This window comes from Anastrepha obliqua, chromosome 4, assembly GCF_027943255.1.
Source record: "Anastrepha obliqua isolate idAnaObli1 chromosome 4, idAnaObli1_1.0, whole genome shotgun sequence".
Taxonomy (NCBI): Eukaryota; Metazoa; Arthropoda; class Insecta; order Diptera; family Tephritidae; genus Anastrepha; species Anastrepha obliqua.
In genome coordinates this window covers 13331376-13358006 of record NC_072895.1, presented here as the reverse complement: position 1 = coordinate 13358006, position 26631 = coordinate 13331376, and the positions used below count along the sequence as shown (strand labels likewise).

The window sequence follows — 26631 nt, the reverse complement described above, 5'->3', positions numbered from 1 at the left end:
TTTCGTTTCATATAATTTTATTGTTGTTGGTAGATTATAGATTCATGCGAATGTAGATATATAATATATTACTGATGCTAAGATGGACTGTAGTAATCCTTGCTGCATCCTGTGGAAGAAAAAAAAACCAATTAGTATATGGCTCGTTTATTGCAGAGGTGTAATTTTTTTTAGATAAAAATGTAGAACGTTTTAGTGTTATTTCACATTAAATGTTTCATAATGAAAAATTAATTCACCTTGCGATAGGTTTCAGAAATGTGTTCCAATAAGAAAACAATTTTGCTATCGCTGTGTTATATTAAGATTTATATTTATTGGCAGTTTATACTTCGATTTCATGGTCTTTTGTTCCCTCTACTCATCACATCTATACTTTCCTAAGCACATCTATAGCTACGCTGATTTCGTTATGCTTTTATAGGCTGGTATTGTCACTTGCGAAGCGAACGTTTTGGCGAGCACACTTAAAATTTGCATTGTGGGAGGCAAACGAACTTATGGGCCGAAATTATGTCGTTGCCATTTGAGAAAAATAAATTAGTTTATCCTCTTTTACATTTGGTTTTTCGGTTTACTTATACGAACCGAAATTTTAACAGCGTGTATAAGTGGGTGTATAAATGTTTAATAGCCCGGATATTCATTTCGAGGATAATTACAACGTGGATCCGGGAGTTAAGGGGACAGATACCTGTAAACGGCCATATTTTCCCTGAGTTTCATTAAAATTATTTAAAATGAAGAAGTCAATATATTTTTTTCAAAATTGGCATACAGTTTATTTATAAAGGGTGGTTAAGTTTCAAGGGCCGGTGTTGATTTTGAATAAAATACAATTGTTTTAAGAAATTATTATCATTTCTCTTCATTATGATAATACTGGTATAGGTCAATTACGTATAAAACAAAATATTGGCCTCGGCGGCACATCTCCATCCAAATTTTTGATGACGCTGAGGCATAATTGAGGTTCTATGCCGTTCATGTGCCGAATTATCTCATCGTTTAGCTCTTGAATTGTTGCTGGCTTATCGACGTACACCTTTTCTTTCAAATAACCACAAAGAAAGAAGTCAAATCACATGATCTTGGCAGCCAATTAACATCGCCGCGAAGTGAGATTATTCGGCCATCAAATTTTTCGCGCAAAAGAGCCAGTGTTTCGTTAGCTGTGTGTCAAGTGGCACCGTCCTATTGAAACCACATATCGTCCAATTCGGGCCGTAAAAAGTTCGTTAGCATCTCACCATAGCGAACACTATTCACAGTAATACTTGACCGGCCTCATTTTGGAAAAAATACGACCCAATGATGCCGCCGGCCCATAAACCGCACCAAACAGTCACTCTTTGTGGGTGCATTGGTTTTTCGGCTTGGATTCAGTCTTGGATTATCATTCGCCCAAATGCGGCAATTCTGCTTATTGACGAATCCACTGAGGTGAAAACGTGCCTCATCACTGAGGATGACTTTCTTCACGAAGTGCGCGATATGGATTTTGATTTGAACGCCCGTTTCCATAATAAGCCTGAATAACTTTAACGCGTTGCTCGATTGTGTATCTTTCCATGGTTCAAATTGAAAAATGTCAAATTAAATGCAGAAAAAAACTTGACATTTAGGTGTAGTTCACATGCAACATCGCCATTGAAATTTAACCACCCTTTACATTAAAAATAATATAGAATTTTTTTTTTAATTTTAATCATTTAAAATGGCGGATGTACACTAAATTCTTCCAGGAAGGTCGCAGCGGGGCTTCTCAATCGACGGGCATTGTAGCATCGGCGTCAGTGACCTGAATACAAAAAGCCAAACAGTTTTTTGTTTATGAATGTCATAATTTCTATTTGAATTAAAAACAAATGAAAAAAAATTCCCGGAATAAAATGCTTCAAAAAAAAAAATTAATTTCGGGGCGAATTTTCCTACTATTTTTGCTTCGAAAAAATTATTTTTTCGAAAAATTTTTTGAAAACTTGTAAATTTCCAGTTGCTTCAAAGTGTTGCCTCCTTCTGCGAGTCTGGTCATCATTAGAAGTCAGCAAGGCTTCATTCAGATATCTGATCGATTGATTGCTGTTAGTCTGCTGCTTGCTTTGTGTCATATTTTTTTCTAGAATTTTTTACTTTGTTCTTTTATTTCCAATAATTTTAGGTGCTGCTTTTTTTAGCTCGTACATTTGTCTAGTATATCTAGCCATTTTTGCAATTTTTTTTTCTAAAGGTTTTGGAGTTATTAAATAGATTATATACATAAAATTAAAGTGTATTTACGTCCTTTCAATCATTTTAATGCGAACAGAATAAGCAATAGTCAAATTTTGTCAGTAATGGCGAAGCGAATGTAGTTTTTTGCTAATGGCAATGCAGGAAACTCATTTTCGACACTCGTTCGCCATTTTGTGGCGCATTCGCTTGCGATTCGCATCTCACAATTCGAGACTGTCAAATTCGCCCATTTTTGCTTTCACTTCAGAGGTGACAATACTAGCTTTGGACAAACGTAATGTGAAGAAACTTATAGTGCCGAAGGCCAATGGTGGGCAGGAGTTTAAAAAATAATTGTACGACGATATCTTGAACACAAGACTGAGTTTATGAAAATTTTACTGTGAAAGCGTTTGTTTCTTTAAAATCAAGAAAAAAAAACGATCCGAACATTTTTACTTTCCTTATACACATAGCTAATAAAGTAAAAATGTTGCTGTTTTTTCCACATCTAAGTCAATTGTGTCTAAATAAATATCAAAATTTACTTTATAGTAATAAATTTTCCTAGTATTAGTAGTACTCACTAGTCTCCGACTCCCAGCCCGTTTCAACATCATTCTTTTTATTTTGCTCCTTCAGCCAAGTGTAGAGTGGTGCAAAGTATTCCATAACACCTTTGGCGCTGAGTTTACGCTCACCTATGGTTGTTTCCATCAAATCACGCCAATGCTTGGTTGCGCCTGCTTGCATCAACTCCCTGTTGAATGGGAAGAGTTAGATTTGAATTTTTATTGAATATTTTTTTTTTTTGTTTTCGTTCAAAATATGACTACCTCGTTTGTATGAGGCTCAAATTCACATACGTGAAGGTATTTATTTATTGCATATGCACTCACTTCATTAAATCGCCTGCCGCCTCGCTGCCATAGAAATCGCAGTTGTGCAATGGATACTCCGGGTCCCCGGGCTTATACTGTTCGCTGGCCAAACAAAATGCCCGATAAAATTGATAGCCCAGTATTTCCGAAATCAATTTCCTGTTAACAAAATGTGAAAAGGCAAAAAGAGTGAGTTCATACAGATTTTGACTAGAGTCCAATGTGGATACTATACACTTTTCTATATGCATAAATCTATGCCGTGTAAACCGTTTAATTGATGCACTGTTGGAGACTGTGCTGTGACGAACAGCAGCCTAAAACGTGTTGCCACCAACCAAAGATTTGCTTGTGTGTATGGAGGCTGTAGGAGTATGTGTATATATGACTCTACGTATCCAGGTATGCATGCATTAATGTATGTATGTATATGTAGTCCAACAGTTACTGTGCTGGACCCACTGAGATGCATGCCAAATGTTCGTGACACTTTCTAGTTCCTATAGCTGCGCTTTGGTGTGTGAATACACAAAAATAACTGCACGCACCTCAACTCGTATATGTATGGATTTATGTGTTTGCATTTTTGCTGACGGACTTTTGGCGCAACATGTCGCTGACGGATTTATTTGTGAGCCTTTCTCGCTGAACAATGAAACGCCGTTGGGCAAGGCTGAAGGTGTTTGCATTTTTTAGAAGCCTCTACCTTAGCGAGTATGCAGGCAATGATTCGACATGCATTGTTGCGTCTGGTTTTAAGCTTTCGGCAAGCAAAATTGTTAATGAAAGGTGCGCTCTTTGTTTTTAACTGTTTCCCACTAGCTAAACCCGTCCAAAGCACACTCAAAAAATTTTTGAAAAAAAAAATTTTTTTTTTTAATTTTGGTTCAAATCAACTAATCTGCGGGTCGTTGGTCCATTAAAGTTTATGAGAATACAAAAGAAATGGTCTAGCAGCAAGGGAACTTTTTTTCTGAGGAAATGTCCAAACGCAAAAATAATTGTTTTCGCTGCTTTGGTGCTCTAAATAGCTTCGCAGACGCAATTGAAATGCTTAAATGCGGCTTTACTGCCAAAGAATGATCTGGCGCGTGAACTTTTGAATTGCAGATTTTGTTGCTAATGAGTATTTTTTCTATTTGAAGTGTATTTGAAATATGCCAAACGGTGGAAAAGAGAGACCCTCTATAAAGAAAATTTGGCTAAATTTTCCACTACTACCACAATATATTTGAATGTGGGCTAGTCAGCGTCGGGTATTGTGAACTAGTAGCCCACATTACTCCCTTAGTATTTTCCTAATTCTCGTTAATTTTCCTGTTTTGTATTTCTCAACTATACACATTTAGACGCGCCAAAAATGGAGAAATAAGGAAATGCGACCCCGGTATGATAAAAAAAGCTATTGTAGCTGTTAGCAACGAGGAGATGGGCACACTTTCAGCATCAAAGATTTTTGATGTGCCGCTTTTTACATTGCAAATAATGGTAAGGAGTAATGCATGCCCTAGCCTGCTTTTAAAAACCCCACTTGGACGTAAGCCAATACTGGACAAAGCCACAGAAAAACACCGTGTAAAATATACATTAGAAATGGAATCAAGACTTTGCGATCTCATGGGTCACGATATTCATTCCATGGCGTTTTAATTGCCGATAAAGTGCCAAACAAATTTTCGGTCCTCAAGCAATGTGCAGGGAAAGGTTGGCTGCATAAAAAAAACACATTGCTTTGGCTGAATTTATGCATTAATAAGTAGATCATCAAGTGGAAATCAGTTGCTTGCGTGCCGATAATGCAATGCAAAAAAAGTTTCAAAAGCTCGCGGTCATCCCCATTCAACCATGTTGCCCGAGCCATATAGAAAAAAAATTATATTGACTTATTATACTTATAGCATTTTTAGGTACATTTTCTTCAATAAAAATTGGTTTTTATATGAGCCAATGTGCACGATGACCTTTCACTCTGGGTAGAAAATTGTCCGCACAAACGTAAAAAACACACAAGGATAGCCGCAAACAAAAAGTCATCGTATAAATGAGCTCTAACTTATGCAAAAATGCAAAAAAAACAACAACAAAAAATATTACAATATTTAATTTTTTTTTATTAAATTTAGCCAATTCCAAAAACTATATGACAGTTCATTTTCTACAATCCTTTTTTTCACCAATCCTTATTGACAAATGTTTTTCTAGAATCAATAAATAATGGGATCCGGAATAAAAATTCCAGAAAACAGATGATTTAAAAGTGAGTAGTGCACCAGTCCTGGTCTGGTGGAACTCGCTGGAAAGGACGACATCAGTTAAGATGCTGGAAAGGGTGCAAATATCTGCTGCTATTAGAATCAGTGAGGCACTTCGGACCACTCCTATTTCCGCGCTCAAAGCTACACTGCATGTGGCAGCCATGGACATCGCAGAGAAAACTGCAGCTGCATGCGCTGCTAGCAAATAGAGGTGTTCGGGCACTTAGTGAAGTGTTCTTAGACCCTTACAGTTCAGCCCCGTGATACTTGTGTACCCTTGCTGGGCCCGAGCGATATTTTTTCCATTCATATTCCCTCAAGGGAGGGGTGGGTGGTGTGCAACATTTGGAGACAGAGAATAGAAAAAATGTTTTGGAAGTTGGACGGAAGACTTGGAGGGGAAGTATTCTGCGGCGAGCTGAGGCTACCGGACTACTTCGGAGCAGAGTTAGTCGCGTTTAAAGAAGCAGTGGATTGGTTGCTTACCTTTGCAATTAATGTAAGGGAGGTAAATATTTACTTCGGCAGCCAGGCGGCAATTAGGGCTTTTGGTTCGTTGTTTGTGCCCTCGAAATTAGGCGGGGAGTGCCTGACTTCCCCCCTATATCCGAATACTTCAATATTAGGCTTATTTGGGTCTCCGATCACAGTGGTTTAGAGGGAAACTGCTGCGCTGAGAAGCTAACCAGACAGTCGATCCTCGAGATGGTTTCATCGCAAAATGAGAGGATTGGCTTTCAGTGGGGGACCTGTGGTGTGCTTCTGCAAATATGGGTCTCGCGTCAACTCTGTGCGCACTTGGTTAGTGCGCAGACGTGCAAAGTCGGGAGATCCTTTTGGCCACAGGTATATCGGGGGCGCTCGAAGGAAGTTCTTAGGCTATCAAAGCCGCAGTTCACGAATTTGGTAGGTATTCTTACCGTGCATTGTCCGTTAGGTGGCCATGCGATGAAACTTTGGGTTGCCTCAAGTCCTTTCTGCAGAAGCTGTTTGGTGGATGGCTATTTGGTGGACGAGGATCAGCCATCTAAGTACCTTCTCCTCAGGTGTACTGCTCTTAGCGGGCTAAGATTTAGGCATCTGGGTTCTCACTTTTTTTTTGCACAGGTTTAATTATTAGGTGTCTGGTGAATTTCTTCAGGAGATTGAAGGGTTTAACGTAATTAGTCACCATTTGGTCATCATCCTCTCCTACTTGTATTTCCCCTCTGTTTTTCCTCTCTGTATCACAATAGATGGATTTGATTCTTTGCTCAAGTGAGCCCTCGTTTCGGTAGCTATTTATATTTATCTAACCTTATGGCACAGCCAGAGCTGCTGTAGCCGATGGGACCGAATGGGTTGGTGCATTCGGAAGACGTCGGTTTGAAACTTCGTGAAACACCAAAAGTAAGAAAACGTTTTTTTTTTTAAGCGGTCGACTCTCGGCAGGCAATGACAAACTTCCGAGTGTATTTCTGGCAAGAAAAAGCTCCTTATAAAAAAGAGCTACCGTTTGAAGTCGGCTTAAAACTGTAGGTCCCTCCGTTTGTGGCACAACATCAAGACGCACGCCACGAATAGGAGGAGGAGCTCAGCTTAACACCAAAAAAGGGTGTAAGCGTCTAATGGCGCACCATATGGCGTTATTTGGTGTCGGCCATATTGTTTTTCCAGCGTAAGCAAGTAAGTAAGTCAGTAATTTTTCCGATCGCAAAGGTGCCGCGAAGAAACGCGTCTCGCCAGAAAATATAATTTTTCTTCCAAACTTCACGCCTCATACGCATACGAGCCGTTCTAAAAACTCTCAGCTAACAAAACATAGGGAACCGGATGATTTTATGCCTTCAGTGTTTGATTCAGCCGTAAGCAATATAATAGTAAAAAGAATACCTCGACAAGTTTGTAGGCACACAATTCTCACCAGCCTTATTAATAAGGTCAAGAGAGCACTTATTTTGGAACAAAGTTATGAAATATTGGTAAATGAGAGATTTATTTGCTCCTACGCAGATATACCGCTGATTGATAGTCAGAGCTGTTGGAGCCAAAAAAACCGACGATTAAAAACCAAACGTATTTTTGGAGCACCCTGTTTAAAAAGTTACAGTTTTTCGCTTAGTTTAACCCATGTATCAAAATTTCCTACTCTGCATCAATACTCCAAGGGCAAGAAATATAATTCTAGAATAGTTAAGCGATCGCATATGGACGCTCAGTTAATAGTAATTAGCATTTGCCGAGATGCCAGGTTATTTGTTATTGTTAGGCAGCTCGTTGTGAGTTACTATTTCGAGTTCAAAGCTCAACGAATTTTGTTCATATTATAATTTTCGTTAAATATTCTCTAATCTTAAAAACCTTTTTTTTGAAAATTAAATAAATTTCCTCATAATCGCACGCTTTCGCAAATACTTAATTACTCACACTGTATTCGGTTTCTCTGGATTCAAGCCACGATAGAATTTAAAATCCGGATCGAAAGTCTTTTCATTGCGCCGCAACGGTGGTACTACACCGGCATATTTATTTTGCAACTTCCAGTAGCCGCAATTCAAATCTTGCGCGCCAATGTGACCATCCATCACATCAACCAGAAACTTGTCATTGATGAAATACTGCGGTATAGCTAAAATTGTGTGAATACCCTAAACGATGGGAGAGAGTAAAATTAAAAGAAAAAATACACAACTCGAGAAAATCATTAGGTTGTTGCGGGCTCAAAAATACTATGCCGCTAGTCCAGCTTACCATACGGAAGAGCCGATTCATCGATTGCTCCTCATTCAGACTGTGATTGAAGAGTATATGCAGTCGATTGAGATGACGTGGTGTGCCCGATGCAATGACAGCCGCTTCACCCAGGGCGCTTGCAAAACCCGGACACGGTTCACTGTCCACACCGTAAGGTAGTCGTCCTCGATATAAGTTGTACTGCAGCTCCGCCATATTGCCATGAATTTGCATAAGTTTCTTATAATCCAGTTTGGGGCAGTAGCGTAGAGCGGCCTCGGGTGGGAAGTAAAATACCTCAGCGCGACAATCAGGGCCGAGTTCTTCGTCGCCAATGCGACGCGAAAAGCGTTCATAGAAGGAGCTGTATGTCGAGAAAAAGGTGTGCGTGAGAGCTTAGAGTGAATGAAAGTAAGATCGATACCAAGTTTTTGGAAAATAAGCGAGAGTAGAGTAAAATACAGTAAAGGAAGAAGATTCAAACTCAAAACTTGGGTGGTCAATCAAGAACTGGAGAGTCCTTGCCGAAGATTCGCGCTCAGACCACAGGTACATTGAGATTCAGAGTGGCGAGAAGGCACAAATGCCATTGCCCTCTAGAAACCCAAGAAAAATAGAGTGGCAGAAGTTTAGGGGGGGCGTTGCGAGAACTTGACGTGACGCCACCGAGACTTCGGAAAGAACTGAGCATTCAGGCGGCTGTTGGGAAACTCAATTCTGCCTTAATTGAATGTTTTGACCCAGCCTGTCCAATTCGACCTCTCCCTAACCGAACTCCCGTTCCTTGGTGGAATCGAGAGCTCCACATGCTGAGGCGTGAGTCGAGAAAACTTCTAAAACGGGCCCTCAAGACTAACCTTGCTGAGGACTGGGAACGAAACCGTGATGTTCAGAAAAACTACAAAAGGCTTGTTCGGGAATCGAAAAGAGCCTCCTATAAAGAATTCTGCAGCGATATTGAATCTCTGAGTGACACGGCGAAATTGGTTAGGATCCCGAAAAGGGACTCAACTCCAAAGCTGTGTCACTTAAGAAATCTGATGGCTCCTTCACGGAGAGGCAAAGTGAGACACTCAGCTTGCTGATGGAATCTCACTTTCGAGGTAATCAGATAAACATCGGCCAACAACAGCCCTTATTGATAGAGGCGGTTGTCAGAGCTGGTACACCTTCGCGACATAACTTGTACGTTGCCAGATCTGTGGTGAATGAGGCCGCCAAAAGTCGCCCAGACTAGATTGCATATAGTCATTAAAGGGAGGCACAGAGTCCGTGACAGCAGCCTTGAAAAAATCTTCTCTGCATGCCTGTCACTGGCCTATATTACCACGCTCTTGGAGGATGGCGAGGATCGCCTTCATTCTTAAGGTTGGAAGAGTTGACTACACCAGCCCTAAAAGCTTCATACCCATCAGCATGACATGTGAACGACCGTGACTGTTTGGTAACAGTCCCTTCGCTTATGAACATCTGTAGGAAAGTGCAGAAAACTCTGGATATGATCGACACTTGGTGCTGTGCGAATGGGCTATCGGCAAATCCCATCAAGGCTGGCATTGTCCTCTTCAACAGGAGGAGGAAGCTTGATAGCCTAAGCTAAAAAGAGTCACAATCCAGCTATTCAAAGAAATTAAATATCTTGGAGTAGTCCTCGATAGTAAACTCCTCTGGAAACCACACGTTAAAACAAAGACATCCAAAGCACTGACAGCCTTCTGACAGCTGCTATGGATCTACACGGCTATGATAAGAATTATTATCACCTGTGCATCAGTGGTCTGGATGAGTAGAATCTCTCTGGTTCTGTGGTCATCTGTTATACCGGAGATTTTCCGACTACTTCAGGTCCGGCATTAGATGCTCTGATTAGTCTAGCACCACTTGATGTTTTCATCCAAGAATAGGCCTTGAAGGCCATCTGCAGGCTGAAACATAATGGGAATTGGTACGGCCCCTGCCCGGCATTGGACAACCGAGCAGGCATGGACTTCGATCCAACGACCCTCGCCATGTCCCTTGACTCCATGCCATCCAGAGTCGTGCTTGAGAAGAGATACAGTGTGGTGCTGCCAGAGGTTCAACTGTGGTGCTTGGCAAACACTGTTTTCTCATTTTCACGGATGGCTCCGGGACGAGCATGGCTTGGGCGCTGGGGTCTACGTGGAATCCAGAGGGACAAAACTGCACTTTGCTATTGGAATGCATGCATTTGTGTTTCAAGAGGAGGTGTATGCTGTTCAAGAAGCGATGAACTTTGTTGTGGAAAACCGATGGAGAGGCAGATCTATACGTGTCTGCAGCGGCAGCCAAGCTGCGCTCATGGCCTCAGATAGCCCCTCAACCACTTCAAGGGTAGTAAATCCAGGCTGAACTATGTCGATATACATAATAGCCTCATGCTAACATGGGTCCCGAGACACGTGGGTATCGCGGGCAACGAGATCTCTTACTCTATAACTATGATGAGCTTAGAGGAAAAGTTCTTTGACCCGAAGCTCGTTCTACCACTTACTTCTGCAGCCATCAAAGTCACGGTTAGCAAATGGGGGGGCTACAGCCCACAAGCGAGCTTGGCAGGCTGAGAGAGGCTGCAGATGGACAAAACTGATGTTAGCTGCCATGCCCGGCCTACTGTCGCAGTTTCTCCTGTCATTAAGCAGAAGGGACTGTAGGAGATTGGTTGGACAGATGACGGGCCACTTTCTCATATGACCACTAAGCATATGGAAAAGGTAGGTGGATAGTGCACTCTGCCCAGCATGTGGAGAGGAGAATGAGACAGTACACCACTTTCTGTGCGTCTGCCGCACCTTCGCTCAAATCAGTCTTGAGGTCCTTGGCACTGATGTGTTAAAAAGCGACCATAAGATCTACTCAGATTTCTTCGGAGGTCGAGTAGATTTAAAAAAATTAAAAAGGGAATCCAAGTGCAGTACAATGGACTTAATGTTGTCTGAGTTCTCTACTAGTATGTCCCGATAAAAAAAAGGTGCGAGCCAAATTTGCAAAAGTTGAAAACAATCGGGAAGGTTGTGCCATGCTTGATTATGTACTACTTCTGGAATAGTAACTGTATGAAACTGTGCAGGGCGCATCAAAGAAAGTTAACAACTGTTCAACGACTTTACAACTCGAAAGTATTTATTTTTAGTAGAGGGAGGATAATATTTAAAATAAGTTTTAAAATTTTCTACAAGGTAGCGCAAAATTAATCCTCCAATTTTGTTTTGGAACAATTATTCAGTAAATAAAAAAATTATGTATTTTGAGTAATGGAAATCTTTTTTTTTAGCGGCCCATTGCTCAGACTAGCAAGACTTGCATGCTGCAGCTGTCCAATTCACAATTGCCAAATATGATTGCATTTGCAAAAATTATAAATCCTCCTAAATGGGGTAATTAATTTTGCGTCACCTTGTCGCATCAATGCTTTCTCTGTACTTACTCTGACATGTGATTCAATCCGATGGACTCAAAGAACTCTGCCGCTTTTTTAATGATCTTTAATGATGTCACAAGTATCTCCTCCAAACGCTGCTGCACAGTGGGCAGCTGATTCTTCGGATATGGTGTGCGAAAGACTGTGCGCGGCGACCAAGCCTGTCGTACGATTTGCTCAAACACATGCGCTGGTATGACGCCGTCATCGGCATGCAATTTCTCACCATAAGTGTTACGTACACTTTTAAGTAGATAGGCGTGTAATTCCTGGTACAGTGGCATTATTTCCCAAACGACATCCTCGAGCTCACGTTGAAAATTATCCGTATCGTAATACAGATACCAGGTACGTGATGGGGTTATATGGCCTATGTGGAGATGCGTATATATATATGTGTGTATGTGCATACGTATGAATGCCATGTATAGGATATATTGGGTGTGCAAGTGCGAAAATGAGAGAGCAAAATGTATGGCATTAAAATATGAATATGTGTGCGTGTGCTTACATCTATGTACACATACATATATTATACTTCGCATGTGTGTTAGTAAATGTCCTCTTCAATTGTGATTAGTTGAATGGCATCTTGTGCCCATTGATTTCTTGTCAATCGCCTGGCCACTGTCGGTCTCATTACCACCTTCCCAACAGCTCTACCGCTACTTGACATTATTAACGTCATCCTAGTTTTTACTCGGCCATGCGGACCTTCGGGTTATGCATCTATCGTCCAATTTACCTAATATATTTATGCCAGCACGTGTACAATAGTAGCTAACTGCGGATAATGGAAACGCAAACGTGCATATGGACATTTACACCACAGTCAAAGAGACCAGTTCTGAACTAGTTTGCTACCAGCTTGCGTTGCAGCTGAAGATGCTCGTCTGCTATTTTCCTTTTATGCTGCTATTTTCCTTTATACTGCGACTGACGGCTACGGTCAAATGCCAGTCTTTTCTATGGCATTATAGCAGTCAACATATTAGTTCATAATGTACAAATAAAGCGGTTGATTGGCACCACCAGCATTTTTTTACTACTTTTATTAGTCTTGTCGGTGCACGGTGCACGATACACCAATGGACATCTCGCGCAGGGCTAGGGATAAACGCGGAAAAACGGACATGGTACTTTTTACCAGAAAGTACAAGGTCCCGCCGTGGAACCTCCTGAAGCTAGGCAACAACGAACTACTTCTCAAAGATCATGCGAGGCACCTCGGAGTAATACCGGACAGTAAATTGCTGTGGCAGCACAATGTCGAGGAAAGGGTGAAAAAGGCCAGTAATGCAAGTAAAAGAAAGCTGAGAGTTACTTGGGGTATATCACCCTCTCTGAGGCATTGATGCTACACAGCGGTAGTTAGACCGATATTGCTGTATGGGGCCTTAGTATGGTGCACTGCGACAAGAAAACTGACATACTTAATGCCACTGGAAAGGATGCAGCGACTCGCTGCTCTGTGCATAACAGAAGCGATGAAAACCACTCCAACGGCGGCGCTGGAAATGATACTCAGCATGCCATCTATTTACCTTATGGCGAAAAACCTGACAGCGAAATCCGCGAGGAGATTAGTGGCTGCTGGAGTATTCACCTGCAGAACCTTCGGTCACAGCTCAATAGGAAAGTGGAGCTCAGGTGGCACGGACTACATGACTCCGTACTTTAATTAGGAGAGAAGGTTTCGCACTACAATTGAAGAGGAGGGATGGCACAAAGGCATGAAGCCTGGCCATAGAACTTTTCACATCTACACAGACGGCTCTAAAACTTAAGATGGAGTGGGAGCGGGTATTTATTGCTCAAAGCTAGGGATAAGGCAGCCTATCAAGCTGCCAGACCACAGCAATATTTTCCAAGCGGAAATTTTTGCTGTGGGGAAAGCCGCTGAGCTAGCCTACACAAGAACAAGACAGAACTCAAGAATTAATATATACGTGGACAGTCAAGCAGCAATAAAAGCAATAAGCTCATATTGTATTAAGTCCAAAAATGTTCGGCGGAGCAGGGAGGCCATAGAAAGGCTAGCCGAAAACAGTAGGCTACATATCCATTAGGTACCTGGTCACAAAGGCATTATGGGCGAACAAAATAGTAGATGAGATAGCAAAAAGCGCTGTTAGAGTACCATTTGAACAAGAGAACATACAACGAAATACAACGAATACATGAAAAAACTAGTAGAAGTTAGGTAGACCAATTTGACCACGTGCCAAACATTAAAAGTTGTATGTAGAACTAACCACAAAAAACCGACTCAATTCGTGCTTACGCTCTCGTGAAAGGACTGCAGAACTATCATAGGTATGCTAACAGGTCATCATCTATTGGCTGTACATGCGTACAAGATAGGTATTGCTAACACGGACAAATGCAGGAAGTGCAGAGAGGATGTTGAGGAAACTTTAGAACACCTTCTGTGCGTTTGTCCGGCATTATTAAAAACGCGTTTAAAATGCCTGAGAGCACCATAGTTTGAGAGTCTGGAGGACGTCTCAAAAGCGGATCTCTTAGCTCTACTTAGATTCGCCAAAAGCGTTGACATCCTACATGATGTGTACTTCAGGTATTCATAGAGGTCGGTATCCATCTGGTATCGCTAGGGACCAAAAGGTCTATGCGTGGCTTAACGCCAACCAGGCTAACCTAATCTAACCTAGTAGTCTCGTGGTCCTTGCGTGCGCAATTCATGTTTGAAAGGTAAGAATGAGCGTTGCCATCAAATTTAAAACAGAAAAATAGCTGAAGGTTTTGTCCAAATACCATCCCGCTTCAGTAAAATTTTCCTTCTTTCAGCTAATGGTGTAGAAAGTTCTTACCGAGCTTCCAAGGAGAGTGTCTAGATCTCTACATTGCTCACTTGTAGCAAAACTAACGACTTTTTCTACCAAAAGAGATTCCACGTGTCAGTTTGTTATTTGGTGCCAAATACAAACTGTACTGCTGCGACAAGCTTGTAACTGGTTGAAATGAAATTTGAAAATGGCGAGCCAAGAAGAACCGAGATATTTTATATGGCAATTGGCGCTTACACCCTTTTTGGGTGTTTGGCCGATCTCCTCCTCCTATTTGTGGCGTGCATCTTGATATTGTTCTACAAATGGGGGACCTACAGTTTTAAGCCAGAAGCCGAACGGCAGATATTTTCTTTTATGAGGAGCCTTTTCATATTAGAAATACACTCGGAGGTTTGCCATTGTCTGCCGACGGGAGTCTTGTTCTTCATTTTGGTGTTTCATGGAGATTCGAACCGACGTTCTCTGCATTCCGAATGGTAGTCACGCACCAACCAATTCGGCTGCGGGGGCCGAACGATTAGTAAAAAGGCCCATTGTTTTTAAAATTTTAGGAAGTAAAAGAGTTGATAGTTAAAGAGGAGAGTTGAGAAGTGACAGAAAGAAAGAGATGGAATAGAATAGAGACAGAGACGGAGATAGGTAGTCCCGTGAGAATTTCCCAGATTTTTTGGCAAATCTGAAAATATCCTCCAGTTAGAGAGAACCAATTTTACTTATTCTCATGACATCGGAATCCGAAATTCGTAGCCTTGCTCTAGTAAACGCGGGAAACTTACAGAGAAAATGCTCAGTGCCATCGCCTCCTCTAAGCAAGACAGGCAAATCGGGTCCTCAATGATTCCAATGGTGGTCATACGCAGACCCACTCTAGGGGTTGTGTCATATAATAATACCGGCCATCAACCGAACGTCTTTTCTACCAAGTTTTATAAGAAAGTTCAACAGGTCTCTGTTCGTGCTTGTCACTAAATACTTAGCAGTTCTGCAGCGTTCCTAGACCGGACTATCGCTCTTCATGTAAATTGCTTATATAATCCCTGATCCAATTAATGATTCCTGTTCAACTGATTCCGATTATTGGCTCTGCTCCCTGCAGGGTAACCACACAGAGCCACAGTCGGTCAATTTATCGTAAATTTTAACTGGTTACTCTCAAACTAGTACGACCACATCCATCGAATACCAGTTCATGAATTAGAAGGTCTGCTGAGTACTTTGGCTGTTCACTGCAGAGTACGCCCATGCGTCTACGTGTGTGTATGCTTTAATTGCGCAGTTGTATGTGCCATTTTAAATGCAATTTACGACATCTATTTGCAATTTCATGCTCGACACATTGAAGGCATATTGGTTATATTGGTCCGCTCGACTCGCCTTTGGCTAGCTGTGGGGCTGGCTGCTATGGCTTTGGCACGCAAAGAAAGGGACGTGTATTGAGTTTGTTAGGTATTATGTTACCGTCTGTTTAATCAATAGTCCTGTATGCCGTTGTATACTTGGGTAGATATTCGAGTGTGTGAGTGTGTGGACACCACACAAACTCTTTGTCTGCAAATTAGGTTGGGAATTCTTCTGCCTGGCACGTTGCTGTGCCTCCGTTGTTACCCGAAACTGGAATGACTTGCGTAAATTTTACTAAATGGGCGATTTCAATTTTTTTTTTCTTTTGAAATATTTTTACTTTTGCGTTTATCGTAATTGCAGTTTGACTCGTGTTATAAATATGTTTATGGATTTATTTTAATCTCCTCGGTAAGTGTAATCGATAAAATCTGTAAATTAGATGCCCTTATAACTCAGAAAAGATATACTCAAAAAACTAAGGTAGAAGAACTGAGTTTTGCTGCTTTATTCTTAAAACTCTTTTTTTTATTTATTTTTTTTTATAAAAAATTTTGGCAAACAAAAGAAAATGTCTTTAATAAAACAAAAAATTAGAAATTAAAAAAAAAAAAATTTGAAGAAAATTGTAAAATCAATTCCTTACTTTTGGTTTAAAACAAATATTAACTAAATTCTCATAATTAATAATTTTAAGTTTAAAAAATTCTGCTTTTCATTTTACAAATAGTTTTTAACTTTAATTTAAGAAATGAAATAATTTTCTTAAAAAAATTTGTTCTTTTTTTCTTAATTTTTTTTTTATATTTAATATAATAAAAATTTAAAAAGTAAACCATTTTTTAATAAAACAAAAAGTTAGAAATTAAAAACAATTTGAAGAAAACAATTTTTTGAAAATGAAAGGCAACAAATTTTGAAGAAAAATTTTTTTTGGAAGATTTCTTTGATGCAACAAAAAATTAGAAATTAAAAAAAAAAAATTTAGAGAAAAATTTATAAAAATTTTTTTTTGAGAATTAAAAGTAAAAATTTTTAAAGAAAAGTTTTTTATTGAAAATTTCCGGCTTCTGAAATTTTATAAATAAAAAAATCTTTTTTTCTTTTTTAAAAATGTTTTTTACTCTTTATTTAATAAATAACATTTTTTTCCTATGTCTTGTATATGTCGGGATTTGGCAACCCTGGTGTTGCAATCTGGCAACTGACAGCTGTATCGCAAAGTTTGACATTTTTTGGCTTTTACTTACTCAGAACGTTTTGAAATACCAGCGCTATTTGTGTTGTTTACAGTAACTTAAAAGATTCATCTCGGTCCAAAAATGGAATTAAATCGTGAACATTTTCGTGCGATTATTTTTTAAAACTTTCGACGTGGCGACTTTTTTGGCAATGAAGATCCATCAAGGACCAGTGTTTATCGATGGTATGGTGAATTCAATCGTGGTCGTAGTTCACTCCAAGACGAATTTCGTGAATCTCGTCCAAAATCAGTTCCGAAAACCATTGATGCTGTGCGCGAACTGATATTGCAAGATCGTCATGTGACCTATCGTGAGCTTGAGACAATCTTAGGCAGTAGTGGGACCAGCATACACAAACAATATTGCATAAACATTTGACTGTCAAAAAAATCGCGGGGCTTCGAAACACGTCTATGACATCGTGACAGGTGATGAATCATGGATTTACGCGTATGAGCCCGAAAGTACACAGCAGTCGACTGTATGGGTGTTTCAAGGTGAGCCAAATCCAACAAAAGTTGTTCGCGCATGAAGCACTTCCAAGAAAATGGTCGCCTGTTTTTTCGGAAAAACTGCACATGTCGCAACCGTGCCACTAGAACAACACAGAAGAGTAAATTCTGAGTGGTACACAACCATTTGTTTGCCAGTTGTCTTCCAAGAAATTAGGAAAACCAATCGCCAAAGACGGATCACTCTTCACCAGGACAATGCGAGCTCTCACACATCGGCTCAAACAACTGCATTTTTGAGCACCCAAAACATCGAATTAATGGGTCATCCGCCATATAGTCCTGACTTGGCACCGAATCACTTCTTTTTATTCCCGTACGTAAAAAAAAAACTGAGAGGTCAACGTTTTTCGACCTGAAGAAGCGGTTGCGGCATTCAGAATGCATGTTTTGGAGGTACCTCATTCAGAGTGGCAAAAGTGCTTCGAAAATTGGTTCAAACGCATGCAAAAGTGTATAGATCTTCATGGAGAATATTTTAAAAAACAATAAAGTGATTTTCGATGATTAAAATTTGTTTTTGTTCTATAATCCCGACATATAAAAGGCACCCCTCGTACAAAGAAAAAAATTAAAAACAATGTTAAAAAAAAGACCCATTGTTTTCAAAACTGTGGAACATAGAAGGATAGATAGTCAAGAAGGAAAGAAGAGAAGCAACAGAAAGAAAGAGATGGGATAGAATTTTTTTAAACAGTTGAAAATTAAAAAAATTAAGAAAAAACTTGAAAAAGAAATAAAAAAAGGAATTTTAAGAAAAAAAATTTAAATTCAAAAAAAAAAAAAAAAATTAAGAAGAAACTAAAAAACAAAATCTTTAAAAAAAAAACCTAAAAAGAAAAGAAAACAAAAAAAATTTTATTTTTTTAGGTTTTTTCTTAAGTTTAGTCTAATTTTTAGCTTCTCGTTTTATCAAAAAATAAAGGGTGTTTTTTTTAGAGGTTAGGTTTTCAAGTTGGCACTACTTTTTTCGTAGATAGTCTTTTTGACAGCTGCCACTTGATTTATGCTCAGTTTGGTTTGCCATTTCATAATGAATAGACTTACACCAGAACAACGTTTGCAAATCGTGCAAATTTATTACGAAAATAATGGTTCGGTTCGCGCGACGCATCGCGATTTTCACAAGAAAATTTTTTCAGCGATGAAGCTTACTTTTGGTTGAATGGGTATGTCAATAAGCAAAATTGTCGCATTTGGAGTGAACATAATCCACAAGCCATTGCTGGGACGCCGTTACATCCTCAAAAAGTCACTGTTTGGTGTGCTCTATGGGCAGAGGGAATCATTGGTCCATATTTCTTTAAAAATGAAGCCGGCCATAATGTTACAGTCAATGGAGAGCGCTATAGCGCTATAGAGCCATGATTAATGACTTTTTCGTGCCTGAATTGGACGATGTTGATGTGGACGACCTTTGGTTCCAACGAGACGGCGCTAAATGCCATACAGCCAACGCAACAATCGATTTATTGAAGGAAACTTTTGGTGAGCGCATTATCTCGCGCCGTGGAACTGTGGCGTGGCCTCCAAGATCGTGCGATATAACACCGCTGGACTATTTCTTGTGGGGCTATGTGAAGTCGCTTGTCTACGCAGATAAGCCCGAGACGATTGACGTCTTGGAAGAGAATATTCGGCGCGTTATTGCTGACATACGGCCCCAATTGCTGCAAAAAGTGGTCGAAAATTGGGCCTCTCGGCTGGAATTTATTCGAGCCAGCCGCGGCGGCCACTTGCCCGAAATCATTTTTAAAACATAATGGCAAACCCTTATCTTTATAATAAAGCTAAATTCTTGGTCATAACATTAAATTATATACGTTTTATTTCATCTTGAAAACCTAACCTCTAAAAAAACACCCTTTATATTTCACTTTTTAGCGACCCTTTTTAAAATTAAATGAAAAAAAAAAATTTTTTTGAAAGAGAAACAATTTTTTAAAGAAAAAAATGAAAAAAAATTTCATTTTTGATGAAACAAAAAGTTAAAAATTAAATAAAAAAATTTTAAGGAAAAAATTAAAAATAAAATAATTTGAAAGAAACAGAAAGAAAATAAGAAAATAATAAATAATTTTTAAGAAAATAAAAAATATTTTTAAAGAAATTAAAATTTCTTTTTTAGAAAATAATTTGAAAGAAACAGAAAGAAAATAATAAATAATTTTTAAGAAAATAAAAAATAATTTTTAAGAAATTAAAATTTCTGTTTTAGATTTTTTTTAAATTTCGTTGAAGTTTTTAACTTTTTGTTTTATCAATTTTAAATTTAATTTAATTAATTTAAAATTAAATTAATATATATTAAAAATGTCGGTTACAGTAGGGCCGGCAAAGCGACCTTTTATTTTTGTATTTCTTAAAAAGTAATAATTTGCCATTCGGAGTCGGCTTAAAAACTATAGGCCCCTCCATTTGTGGAACAAGATGGAGACGCACACCACAAATAGGAGGAGGAGCTCGACCAATCACCCAATTATATATGTATATATATTAGGCCGGGTCGATTTGTGGGGAGGCAAAAAAATCGCCCATTGCTCTGTGAAAATCATATTCTAGGGATCAAAATAAGAAACTTTGCCTAAGGAACCATACCTCTAAAACGAATTCTGATGTCCCCCAATTTGGGTCGAACTTTTTAGTTTCTTTTCTCATGTAAAGGCCAAAAATGGTGATATTTTTAAATGAGTGTATGGGGAACCCCCCAGGGGAGTTTCAGGGGGTGTGCCGCTGGCATGGGTGGATCGGCCGTCCAAAGTTAGTGGGGGTCGGTCATACATTTGGACTCGATTGGAGCACTCTAAATGGGTCACAGTGGGATTTTTCGTTCGACCCAAATTGGGGGACATCAGAATTCGTTTTAGAGGTATGGTTCCTTCGGCAAAGTTTCTCATTTTGATCCCTAGAATACGATTTTCACAGAGCAATGAGCGATTTTTAAATCGACCCGCCCTAATATATATATATATATTTATCGTAAGATGACATCAACGACAACGAGACGACGAGAACAATAACCAATTTTTAACTATAGGTGGATTAATCTAAATTCTAGCAAAGCCCTGAATTCCTTTTGTCCAATATTCGGTGAAAGTAAAGCGGGTAACTTACTACTTCTTACTGAAATACTAAAGAGCCACTTAAAAATTGAGCATATGCCCCTCCTTTGGACCATCGAAAGATATTTAGTGGTGTGCTCTATAACATACCGTTATTCGGCTTTGCCTCGAGCTCGACAGAATCAGCTGATAGGCTGACATCTCTTGCGATCTGTTTACGAAAAAAAAACTAAGATTGTGGTGGTGATTTACGAAAAGAATCAACCAATGACACTTAGTTGCCATCTAAACAACGACTGATTGGACGAGTGTTTGAATGCATGTGAAATGATCGTGCAAAATTCGGCTGCCGAATCTCTAGGGTGATGAGGCAGCCGAAGTTCCTCTCACAATTTTCTTCTTCCCCATAGTCAAAGAACAAACCTTGTACATCTATCAACCTTGAACCCTCAGCTGCGAAGCAACTTATGACGTATTTCTGTAGAAGCAGTAGATATAAGGAAAATATCGCTATCATTTACTTCTTATGCGAATACTTCGCACTTCGTCCAAAATTAATCATTTTTTTGTTTTTTTCAAAACTGGCTTACTCGTTTTAACACTAATCGACCAAAAGCTTTAATTAGAAGCCTTCTCGATAATCTTACCATTGTATGATGCCGCCAGCCGCAGTTTGCGCACATATGATATAAAAGCGGACTTGGCACGATCATGTTCAGCTAATACGGACCTCCATTGCCTCCAAAAGTATTCCAAGTCTCCTAGATTTTTAGTACGCACCACATGATTCAATATTGTTGGCACCATAGAAACCTAACGAGGACGAGTACAAACCAGTCAAATTCAAATTTGTAATTTCCATTTTTAAGCAGCTTTCCTCCTACTCACCGTTTGCTGGCAGTCATCCAACGAACAAACCATGCGCGTAGTTATAAATGTTTGCATTGTATGCAATAGATCTTTGGCCTCCTCGTAGTCCTCATCCGTTAAGCCATACAGCTGTAATTTTGCGAGACGCTTCACACGTCTACGTAGTATTGGATCGCTCAATTGCATCACCGGTATGGTGCTGAGATTCATCGCCAGCGAATAGACGAGGTGGCGATAATCATTTTCGATTTCTTGCTTTATTGGAGCTTGATTGATGGCATTGTAACCGCGTCCCTTGGTGGTGAGGCTGAAGAAACTGTTACGACGACGCGTCCAAATGCTTTGCATGCGTGCGGAGGCCTTGTCTAAAAATTGATTGGCATGCGCCTCATAGATGGCAGCATGCGGATATTTCGCTTTCACAGTAGCGTTAGAGGATGTAACGACAGCAGAAGCCGTGGCTTTGGCCGTGGCTGCTGTATGGGTAGTAGTTGGCTGGCCGAGTAGTATGGCGAAGGGCAGTAGCAACGAAACGAATGTGAATGCGACTTTTGGCAGCTGAAAAATTTGCGCGAAAATTGAGTTGATAAAAAATGAATTGGGTTGTTTGTTTATTCTACTAGATTTGCATACTTACACACGAATGTCCGCGTGCGACAGAGTTTATATGCTTCATTGTTCTGACATTAAGAGTGGTTGAGAGCACCTACATAAAATTGAAAGCGGAAGGAAAGAAGTTTGAGGTGAGAGGAAGTGTTATTGCAATAAAGCAGCAGGAAAAATTAACCCTCAGAGCTTAACGATATGCCTAGTTGAGTCGTGGGTTTCGTGTCAATAAAACGACCGCAATTTAAGGAAATTCAAGCAAATAGTGTTGTTAACCCTGCGCGTTGTTGTTTATATCCAACGAACTGACGATTGGCTCTTACAATCGCCTAATTTACTTTTTTCCCATTTTTTCCTTGTTTACGCCTCTCGGGAGCATAGGGCCTCGACAAGTCTCTTTCATCGTTCATGGTTCTGTGTTGTTGCTTTTGTACCATGTCATGAGTTGTCGCCATCGCGCAGCATCGACCTTCTTCAAATGTTTTTTGGTCGACCGCGACTTTCGGTCCATAAGTACAGCAAGAAAGTGAGAGCCCAGAAGTTTAAATATTTATCCGACGAGAGCAGAGCAACTCAGAAGAAGATGCTGAGATAATTCCATCTCATCCTCCAGACGGGTTCTGCAGAAAGAACTTGAAGCAAAATCATCTCTCATCGCACGAAAACCTAACGGAGTGTCCGGTAGGGATACCTACTAAATTCGGAAACTCGGGCGCTCCCGATCTACCCGTAGTCAGAAGGACCTCGCAACTTTGCACGTTTACGCATTAGCGCCCCAGCGTTCGCTAAGTTGACTCGAAGCCCATCTTTCCAGGAGTAGACCAAGGGAACCCCAATCCTCTCGTTTTGAGATGAAACCGTCTTCAGGGTACCCTTAGTAGAAGATGATGGAAGACCCATATTTCCAGGAGTAGACCATTGGCTTTCAAGGGGACCTCAATCCTCTTGTTTTGGGATGAAACCGTCTTCAGGGTGCTCTGTGCAGCCAGCTCTTCAACCCAGCAATTTCTCTCTAAGCTACTTTGACGAGGAACCCAGATGAGCCTAATATTGGAGTGCTTGGATGCAATTGACGGATACCGACTAATTTCGAACGCACAAGCAATGAGCCCAAGACCCTTATTGCCGCTTGGCTGTCAGAGTAGATACTTACGTCCTTTACAGTAACTACCGAAGTAAGCAATCAATCCACTGCTTCTTTAATCGCGGCTCCCTCCGCTTTTAAAACACTGCAGGTATCCGTGGGCCTAAGCTTGAGCTTGACCACCAACTCTTCAGACCAAATTCGAATCAACCATAAACATGTTTGCTTGTCCTTGCTAAATCTAACCTTAGCACTGATTTCGCGAGGGGTATATCGAGAGTTTTGTGACGTAAGTTTAACTTTTAGTTTTGTCACCTTCGCTAACTTTTTTATGATTCCGCATTTGAGCGCTTTTTCCATGACTTACCCATCGCACACTTAAATATTGACAAAAAAAGTAATGTGAATTAAGGAGCAGAAACAAAAATTTTACCCTACTAGATTCCTACAAGACTTTTGACCGCTACACAAGTGAGTGGCGATGCCCATTCAGACCCCATGAAACCAAATTTGAGTTAAACTTTAAGTGCGGCGTGCGCTTAATTTCGCATCCGCACTAGAGAAGCATGAATGGTGTAAGTGATAAGAAAAAACAAAACTAGGGAAGAATGAGTGGCAATCAACAAAAACAAAGCACAAAAAAAAAAAACACGACGCGTACGCTGATTATGCTATACAATACAAGGTGATCCATCTAGCATTTGGAATTTCAGCTATCGATGCTGTTTACTTTAACAGCTAAAATAACATCAGCGATGTGTCTCAAATTCAGCGAAGACAGCGAACATTTTTAAAGCTTTTATAATTTTTTTTTTTCTAAACAGGTCGCTTTTCAATTAAATAAATTTGGAAAATATTAAAAATATAATTCCAAAGTTTTTTTAACTATTTTATCAGCTGAAGCTTATTTGCACCTCGGCAAAAAGAAATGAGGGTCGGAAAATTCATACGCTGTCATGGAGAAGCTGATATATCCATATTGGGGAACTGTTGGGTGCGAATTTTGGTGTGGTGACTTTATAAAAAATTCTGCTTTTGGTATAGTCAAAAGCAATCGGTATCCGGCGATATTAACCGAGTCTTTGTTCCTAGTTGTTCTAAGTTGAAGAGGATGACTAAGACGACATTCGGTTGCAAATTTTCGCGCGCAGTCTTCGAAAAACAAATAATCAGCCGAAACGGTAATGTCAAAGGGTCAATTAAAATACGCGATTTCACTTAATTATACTATTTTTTCGGGGACGGCGGCGCTGTTCTGGGCTTGTCCTTAAGTGTTACGCCAACTATCCAGAGACAATTCAAGCGTTGAAACTTGAAATGGAAATTACCACTGGAGAGACAAATGCCGAAACTCACGAAAATGTATTAAAAAAATGGGTTCCTATAAAGGCAGCTGTGGATTTTGACTTTTGAATTCAATTTTATTTGTATCTTTGGACTTAAATTAAAGTCAATGAAAAATATTCAGGCGCCTTTCATTTATAGCCACATAAACGTAAATTCCAAACAATAGATTTACCACCCTGTTTAGGTTTAGAAATCGATTAAAAAAATTGCAAAATGTATGCATACAGAAATTTATGAAAAAATGCTATCTCGTTCAACCCTTTTCCGTGACAGATGCGTTTTGATCAGTAAAATGTGCAGGAAATTATTTGTAAATAAATTTTCGAGCTACAAATTTAATAAACTTAGGCAACCTGTAGAATTTCTTTGCCAAAAACTAGAAAGAAAAACTTTTATAAACAATTTTGCACACGAAGTTTTACTCGCGCAATTTTTTATTTTATTTTGTATTTACTCGCGCAAGTTTTTATTTTTATACTTTTTTTTATTTTCTTAAAGAACAAATGCAAAATTTTTGATGCTTTGCCCCGAGAACTACATTTTTGCACAATTTTCTATTCTTCAGCCGTCTGATTATTTTTTCCCCACAAAATATTCGTCAAAATGTAACTTTTTACTTTTCCACTCACACTTCCTTTTTTCACTTTGGATTCAAGACTTTTTCAAAGGCTTTTTATCACCGGGCTATTTACCGTTTTTAGTTCGTAAGTGCCGTCGCTGCTGCACTAAAGTCACAGTGAAGACTGAGCGTATTTTCTTAAATTGCCACTACTGGATTTGAAAAGCTTATCAACCGCGCTTAAATTAGTAAGCTAAATAAGAAGCTTGAGCAATAATTGAGAGCACGCAAGAACGAACTATTTCTGATGTTCTTCATACCCGTAGGAAAAATAACCTACAGTACGTACTGTTTTAAAAATCTCGGTAATATTGAACGGTAGCTTTAAATTTAAATTTGAACCAATGTTGAAAATGAAAATTTGAGTAGGTCGAGACAAGGAGTATCAAGAGATTTGGTGACTTTTAAAACTCTCAGGCTAAAAAGCCCATTGTATGTGGAGGTCTGGCGGCCGCCGTAGCCGAATGGGTTGGTGCGTGATCACCATTCGGAATTCACTGAGAGGTCGTTGGTTCGAATCTCGGTGAAAGCAAAATTAATAAAAACATTTTTCTAATAGCGGTCGCCCCTCGGCAGGCAATGGCAAACCTCCGAGTGTATTTCTGCCATGAAAAAGCTCCTCATAAAAATATCTGCCGTTCGGAGTCGGCTTGAAACTGTAGGTCCCTCCATTTGTGGAACAACATCAAGACGCACACCACAAATAGGAGGAGTAGCTCGGATAAACACCTAACAGAAGTGTACTCGCCAATTATTATTATTATTATGTGGAGGTCTGGAAAGAGGGTGGATAGTCAAGCAGGAAAGGAGAAAAATATCAGAGAAAGAGATAGAAAAGAATAGACACAGAGACAATCGTAGTTAGACCAGTGAAAATTTTCCAGATTCTTTGGCAAATCTGTAAATATTCTCCAGTTTTAGAGAACGAATATTACTCATTCTCACGACATCGGAACCCAAAACTCGTAGCCTTGCTCTAGCAAAGGCAGGACGCTCACAGAGAAAGTGCTCAGTTCTGCCATGGCACCAAGTCGTCTTTAGGTGCCAAAAACAGTGAATACTGCTCAGATAGTAACTTAAAGATTTCTCTGTGTCCCGAAGTTCCATCTTCGTGCCAGAAACCATATTTATGGAATCTACACATTGCTTTTATTGCTTCCTGTTGTATCTTAAGATCCAAGGGGAGCAAATCAAGCATAGCATTTAGAGCATCGCCGGAGGTTGTACTCATGGCACCCGTAATGCATAAACATGCACTTCTTTGCAGTCTGTATAGTTCCCGGAGTGTAAAATTAACCATGGTCCGTCGCCAGCAAACCACAGAGACGTAAGTGATGATTGGTCTGATAAATGCGGTGTATGTCCATAGGACCACAGCAGGTTTCAGACCCCAGGTTTTACCGAAGGCTCTGCGGCATTGCTAAAAAATCCATAATGCGCGATTCACCTTCAGTGAAACGTGTGCCTCCGAAGACAGCTTCTTATCCAGGATTACTTCTAGATATTTAACTTCATCGGAAAGGCCAAGTGTCACACTTTTCTAAATCTAAATCTAAATCTATCCAATTTCCGTTTTCTCGTGAACAGGACTATGGTGGTTTCGTTCGGTTTGACGGGAAGACCTTATCTCATGCA

General features: G+C 39.8%; 1 protein-coding gene across 2 annotated transcripts; it reads right to left on the bottom strand.

The window, feature by feature from the left end:
* Positions 1–25137, bottom strand: LOC129245412 (angiotensin-converting enzyme-like). Of its 2 annotated transcripts, none has more exons than XM_054883553.1 (10): positions 25070–25137; positions 21978–22046; positions 21359–21898; positions 21118–21283; positions 11508–11871; positions 8081–8426; positions 7757–7977; positions 3114–3254; positions 2802–2974; positions 1–109 (listed from the first exon to the last, which is right to left on the bottom strand). In XM_054883553.1, the coding sequence occupies exons 2-10, from the start codon at positions 22014–22016 to the stop codon at positions 78–80; spliced, it is 2022 nt and encodes a 673-aa protein (XP_054739528.1). In that variant the 5' UTR covers positions 22017–22046; positions 25070–25137; the 3' UTR covers positions 1–77. The 2 variants fall into 2 exon arrangements, with proteins under 2 accessions (XP_054739528.1, XP_054739527.1); XM_054883552.1 differs by having other exon boundaries at positions 25007–25107.
* Between the last annotated feature and the right edge of the window lie 1494 nt (positions 25138–26631).